At 35.9% G+C, this 7059-nt stretch overlaps 1 protein-coding gene across 1 annotated transcript in view; it reads right to left on the reverse strand.

The window, feature by feature from the left end:
- Nucleotides 1-413: 413 nt before the first annotated feature.
- LOC117174878 overlaps nucleotides 414-7059 on the reverse strand; it is an 11869-nt gene continuing 5223 nt past the window's right edge. The window contains exons 4-5 of the mRNA XM_033364286.1: nucleotides 5493-5996; nucleotides 414-974 (exon numbers count right to left, since the gene is read on the reverse strand). Of these exons, the coding sequence (XP_033220177.1) occupies nucleotides 5785-5996 (212 nt within the window). The 3' untranslated portion in view covers nucleotides 414-974; nucleotides 5493-5784. The remainder of the gene's footprint in view (nucleotides 975-5492; nucleotides 5997-7059) is intronic.

Consider the following 7059-nt stretch of genomic DNA (forward strand, 5'->3'; position numbering starts at 1 on the left):
AAAAAAAAAAAAAACAGTTTACATAAACATGCAAGATTAATATTTCTGAAAAAATGGTTTATGTGAATTATTTTTTAAGAACCAAAAAATAATTGAAGTATGTATTAAAGTTATTCCAGTTGGTCGAATAGATGATTAATAACGCTTCTTTATAACCATTTTCTTCGTAGACATCCTTAAATATGCATATTGAAATAAAGAAGTATATACAAATAATACTCATTTTAATGTGCCGCATCTTTTATATTCTCTAGAATTTTTCAATACGGTCAGCAGTTAAAAAAACATGGATTTTCTTTGAAAACGGAAAAATTCGTGATGAAAAACGTCTACATATTATCCAGTTTATTTCTGCCTTTATATAGATCATTTTAATCAAATAGGGACAAAAAGATCGAAAATGCATTTTGAGATTCAGGCTTCTGTTTTTTTATTATCTCTAGTGTAAAGTAATATACGTATCACTATACTAATCTCTACTAATGTCTTTGAAAATGAACGCTGATATCAAAACAAACGAAGTAACTATGTGTACAGTCGGCCGAACATATAGTGGTATGATTGGCAAACATTATAGAATAAAGTCTTAAAAATAGTCAATGTCTTTTAACCCAACTTGTTCATTTTATAGCTAGTCTCAAAGTTCTTATATCTATTTAGGACATGCAATGTCAACAAAACATGTTGAACAATGAAATTTATTATAAATTTTTTCGACGACCATATATAAATACTAGTACACATAGACGCATAAAGTTTGGAAGATAACGGGAAAACATTCTAACTTAGTTACAGTATATTTTTATACATACACGTACATATATCACAGTCATAGTTAGCTCATAGTCTCACAGCTTTTGGCCTCTTGCAATCATACACCTTTTGAGACATGTACTACCATATTTTCCTTAGCCTAATTGCTCGGGCCGACGGATCCACGTTACCTTTTATGTTAATTTTAAAGCGAACAGCATCTGCAATACAAAAAAAGTGTTAATTCAGATATTGGTAAAACTAATTATATTTCAACTTTAACTGAATACCAGTTGGAAGTAAAATTATTCTTTTAAAATATGTCACTTTTGCAGTGCTCAATTAGAAATTCCTAATACAAAAAGTGTTTTGTTATCTAGAATTCCGATTGAAAATTCTTATTAAATGTTGTAGTTTCAAACTTAAATGTATTTCTTCAATATTTTTTTAAATTTTCTTTGCTCAATTAAAGAAATGAAAGTATACAGTTCTGGGTGCTTATTTTTAATCTGTCAAGCAATTACTTTTTTCCTAACATAGCACAAGTTCTCACTTTCATAACATTTTCTTGGCTGCATATTTTATCCGTTTATTTGAAATGTTTTTACATTTATTCTGCTAGAAATATTTTCACTTTCCTGCATTTCCAATGAAGGCTTTAAAATAATAACTTAACATAAAGCGTTAAAACATTGAAATTTTCTTAACAGAATCAAAAAATTTAATATTTTCAAAAAAGGAACGCAGAGTCAGACACTATCTAACCTTATATAATTTTTTAATTTAAGGCCATGACCATTTAAGGTCATGCTCACACAATTCCTACTTGACCGACATTGTTTGGCAACAACTTACGTCTGTATGAAATGAGAGAACGTGTTAAAAATTTCGAAAGTTTAATAAAAGGCACCAAGAAACGTTTGTAATGCTCAAAATTCTTGGAATTAAGGAAGTCCACGAAATTTTATCAACATTCTGGATCAAGCTAACCGATCGGGCTGAAGCTTCGTATATTTATAGTACATATCAAGACTTATGTCATTCCCAATTTCTAGATCAAAATATTTATTACTTTATGAGATATTGCAATTTGCTACACAAAATTCAAATGACGATGTCTCGATATTCAGCTTTTTCAATAAATAATTTAAAACAGCATTTTTTGAAATAGAAAGCCTTGAATCAATAAAATTCTACATATGCTAAATTTAAACTCTGAACGTTACAATTATAATTGTTACATTAAAAAAATTTTTGTTTGTGAGTGAAAGTGTGGAGGCTACAGGAGGCGGTCAAAGTAAAAAGGAAAGCAAGGGCTAGTGGGGAAATTATAACAGGGGTTAGGGATGGATTAGAGGGAGAAGTTCATGTAGAGGGAGAGGGGGCGTGCAAATGAGGTTTGTAAAGATAGGAGGGGCGATGTATAAGTTTGTGACTGTGTACAATAAGGATCGAATGGAACGGATTAAAGAAAGGGTAGAAAGCTTACTAGGAGAGAGAGATGAGGGTTTGATGCTAATGGGGGGGAGACTCTAATGCGAGAATTGGGCGGGAAGGGGGCCTGTACCGGGAAGGGGAGAGCTCTAAAAGAAAATCGAAGAATAAAATAATAAATACAGAGGGGGAGATTCTAAGAGACTGGATGGAGTATACAGGGTGGGCGGTGGCGAATGGTATGGTAAAAGGGGACGAAGAGGGAGAATACACGTATGTGAGTAAGAAGGGTGTGTCGGTGATAGACTATGTGATTATGAATATGCAAGGGTGCGGGGAGATAGAGAAATTCGCAGTGGAAGGGAGGGTGGAATCAGACCATCAGCCATTAAGTTTGTGGCTACAGGGGGAGGCTGGCGAAAGGAAGGGTGGGGAAGAAGGGTCGTTAGGGAAGGGGGTGTCATGGACGAGAGAAGAAATAGAGAAGTATCAGGAGCAGTTGGGCAACGCAAACTTTGAGGGGGAGTCGGTGGACGAGATATGGGAGGATCTACAAGAGTAAGTGAAAGGTTGTGTGCAAAAGAAGGTATTCAGGAAGAAGAAGAAAGGAATGGTGAAGCCGTGATGGGATAGGGAATGTAAAATGATGAAGAGAAAGGTGAAAAAGAAGTACAGGATGTGGAAGGAAGGACCCGCAAAAAGGGAGGAGTAAGTAGAAATGAGAAAGGAGTTTAGGGCGATGTGTAAGAAGAAAGAACAGGAAAAAGAAAAAGAGCTGGAAGAGGATTTGAGAAGTGTTAAGACAGAAGGGGACGTATGGAAGGTAATTAATAGGTTTAGGATACGTAAGGTGGGGATAAGTGAGAACATAGGGAGCGACGAATGGAGGAAATTTTTTAAGGATTCATTTCAGGAGTCATATACACGAATGAGAGATGAGTTAAGGCGGAGGCTGAAGGGGGTAGTGACAAAAGTATGGAGGGGTGAGGGATTCAAAAGAGGGTGGAGGGAGGGGTTGATCGTACCACAGTATAAGAAAGGGGATATCGAGAGGCAGGAAAGTTATAGAGGAATTACCCTCATGAATACTGCGTACAAAATATACGCGATGGTGTTAGCAGATAGGCTGCGCAAGGATGTTAAAGGGAAAGGAATATTACTGGAGATGCAGGCGGGCTTTAGAGAGAGAAGGAGTACTATTGACAATATTTACGTCTTGCAACACGTCGTGCATAGCGAACTAACCAAAAAGGATGCCAAAACGTAGGCGTTTTTTGTAGATCTAAAGAGCGCGTTCCCTTCGGTAGATAGAGGGAGGTTGTAGGAGGCAATGGAAGAGAGGGGTGTGAAGAGGGGCCTGATCGAGAGGATAAGGGAGGTACATGAGAAAACGAAATATAGGATGAGAGGAGAGGAGGGAATCTCTTAAGGGATTCTGGATGGATAGGGTGTTGAGGCAAGGGTGCCCACTTAGCCCAACGCTTTTTGCAATTTTGATCGCAGATATGGAAAGTAAGCTAGCGACCGGAGTGGTAGGAGGAGTCAGGATATGGTCACTAGCATATGCAGATAACATAGTGCTGCCGGCAAAGAGCGAAGAGGCTTTAAAAGAGATGATGAAGAGGTTGAGAAGATACTTACACAAAAATAGGCTAGAGTTACATGCAGACAAGTCGAAGGTTATGGTGTTCAGGAAGGGAGGTGGGAGAGATGGGGGAGGGGAGTAAAAGTGGAAGGGAAAAGCAGTACAGGAGGTGAAAGAGTTCGTGTACTTGGGCTTCCTGTTTCGTAGCAATGGGGGAGTGTATAGTCATATAAAAGAGAGGGTGAGAAGGGCAAATGTGGTGATAAGGCATGTGCGGGGGCTGGGGGAGAGGTTGTTCGCAGATGATTTTGTAATGAGAATGAAATTGTTTGATTCGCTAGCGATGAGTGTCTTATTTTACGGAGTGGAGGTGTGGCGTTGGAAGGTAAATGAGAAGGTAAATAGAACACAGGAGAGGTATGTAAAGTGGACACTGGGGTTGGCGAGGAATACGCCGAACTATATTGTCAGGAGGGAAACAGGAAGAACAAGTTTAGGGATTATAACAGGGAGTCGAGCGTGTAAATATGAGAAATTTTTGGAAGAGGAGGGAAGTAAATTGGTTAGGGAGTGTTGGTGGGAGAAGGAGAACAGACGTAGTGGTACAAAGATGGAGGTGGAAAGGGAAAGTTATTTTAGAACGAATGGATTGCAGATAAAGTTAGCAGGAGGTACGAGGACGTAAGGAAGGTATATGAGTTTATTCAAAAAAATGACATGGAGAAAGAGAAGGCCGAAGGAGAGGAGAGGATAAGAGAGTCAAGGTTTAACGGGAACTATGTGTGGATTATACCAAGAAAGAGAGCGAAATATTTGTGTGAGAAAGGAGAGCAAGGTAGTCAGAGACTTATAACGAGAATGAGATGCGGTTACATGGAAGGTTATAATAGATTCTAGCTTTCTAGAGAGAAGAGAATGTGTGAACTGTGTGGGGATTAGCTATAAGGTGTGGATGGATGGTACTCTGTAAAATAATAAAATTGTGGTTATAAATTTTTCTTAAATTGTTGCAACGATTTTTTATATTATGAAGGTTTTGATCGCGTTGCAAGGGAGTAATTTTTAGTTTTTATTATTGTGAGATTTGGGGAAAGATAATTTTTTAATTTTAGATATTCTTATTGAGTTGAAAGGGAGTAAATTTTCGAGTAAATTTTTTTCGCTATTAAAAGAGGCCCTTTTTGTTTTTATAATTTTGTTGAGTTGGATGGGGCAAATTTGGTTGCCCGCACGAAATTTATATTTAATTATTGAAATAACTTGAGTTTAAAAAATATCGGAATAATACTTATGACTCATTCCATTCGTTACATTTCACTGAATTGAAAAATATAATGAAAACCTGCCCACGATTAATGGTCCTCGAGATGTTGACAAATTTCAAAACGGAATAACTTTTAAATAAAAAGATATTTCAATTTGCTACTTCGGGTAACAAAATATTTTTGCAAGAAAAATATTTTTCGGTGACCAGTTTTTCATTTTTCCAGACTATTGATATTCAAAGACCATACGTTTATTCCTTTAATATTGTAGCATAGAATCTAATTAGACAGTTATTTAGAATGCCTCTTACAGAAATTCTCTGACTTTTGCAAATTTTTTATCAAAATCTATTAATGTGAAGAAATGCTAACTGACAAAACTTGAATGGTGACTATATGGACGCTAATCTAACTGTGTAATTATTGTCAAGCATAATGAAAATGGGATGTCTTACTTCATTATTTTGAGCTTCATAACGACTATTACGCGGACTCCCATTGTCTACTCGTCCTGGTGATACTCACGGAGGAGTACTTTCTTCTCATCTTCCACTGCCAGACCCTACTGGAGAAATAGTTTCTTGTTCGAAACGCCTTTCAATACTTGCGATATTTCTCGTTCTTTCTGGAACTTCACTTCTTGTTAGATCTGGGTAACGTTTACAATTTATCTGTGGCGAATCATTTTTAACACCATCTCTATCTAAAGGTTCGTTTCTTTGTGCAGCTCCAAAGAGCGGATTTTTTTTAATAACGTATACGCATGTCAGGTGTTCGTGATTTTTTATTCGGATGTAAATTTTCTTTCTGAGTAAACGATCTCGACGATATTGAAGTTAATGATGAACTTCTGGGTATATCCCTTGAAACTTGTGGTAGGTCTGTCAAAGGTGGTAAAGATTTACTCTGTTTTCCTTCTTCTCTACTTTGCTTTTGACCAGCTTCTTTTGCTACTAAGCCTAAAGAAATATTTGTTAGTTAATTTTACCAATCACGAATATAAGTAGGATTTTCAGATAAAAAAGTGTACAATTACAGCTGGGCTTTATTCCCATAATCACAGAAACCCGAAAATACGTAGCCGGTAAGAAGGCTTGCATTAAAAAGTATTGGAATATTTCATGCATCCCTTTTCGTCCTCCCGTTTTGAATATCCACATCAGTAGAAGTTATCTCTTCAATTGAATCCCTTTCTGTACATAGCGGCAACAATATTTTTCTAAATACTTTTGGATACCACAAAGCTACCAAGAAATGTAATACTTTTAATCTCTTTTAATTGAGCGCATTTCGCTACTTTAATTTACAGTTTTTTGAATAAGAATAAGCTAAAAAGCTTTTTAAAACATAATATCGGTCATTTTACAATGTCAGGATTAATTTCTGAATAGAAGGCTGTGGTGAACAATTGAAAGGGATTGGAATCTTATTCTTTTCGCCGCCTAATGCGGATTAAAAAGCGAAGGATAGAAAAGGCATTCTTAGGTATCAAAATTTTTTTTTATCTTTTCATGAAAGCCTTCTTACCGGGTACGTAGAAAGTGACATCAGAGAAAAAAAGACATTGACAATTCTACGAATTATTATGAACATTGCTAAATATCTTGTAATCGTTTGCCAAATCAAATACAAACTAGGAAGTCAACAAACAACCATGCATACGTACATACTAGGATGAATCATTTTATTAGACAAACAAATTATTTTTGTATCGGAACACGCACACTAGTTTAAGTTTTACTTCTTCAGTCAACAGAGTTTAAAAAAATTAATAAGAAGATATGATTTACAGGTCCCCTGTTTTGGTTTTGTACTTTTATTGATTTTTGGTTGTAATCAATAAAAAAAGACAAAACTCAAATAGCGGACCTCTAAATCATATCTGATTTCGATTTTCTTTTCAAAAACAAAGGTACAAAAATTAGGCTTTATGTTTGTATGCCTAATCAATCTATTAAGTTATTTTTAACGTCATAAAGACACAAAAATATTTTTATTATTGATAGATCTAATAGATGTCAC

Source organism: Belonocnema kinseyi, chromosome 6 (genome assembly GCF_010883055.1).
Source record: "Belonocnema kinseyi isolate 2016_QV_RU_SX_M_011 chromosome 6, B_treatae_v1, whole genome shotgun sequence".
In the NCBI taxonomy this organism is placed as follows: domain Eukaryota; kingdom Metazoa; phylum Arthropoda; class Insecta; order Hymenoptera; family Cynipidae; genus Belonocnema; species Belonocnema kinseyi.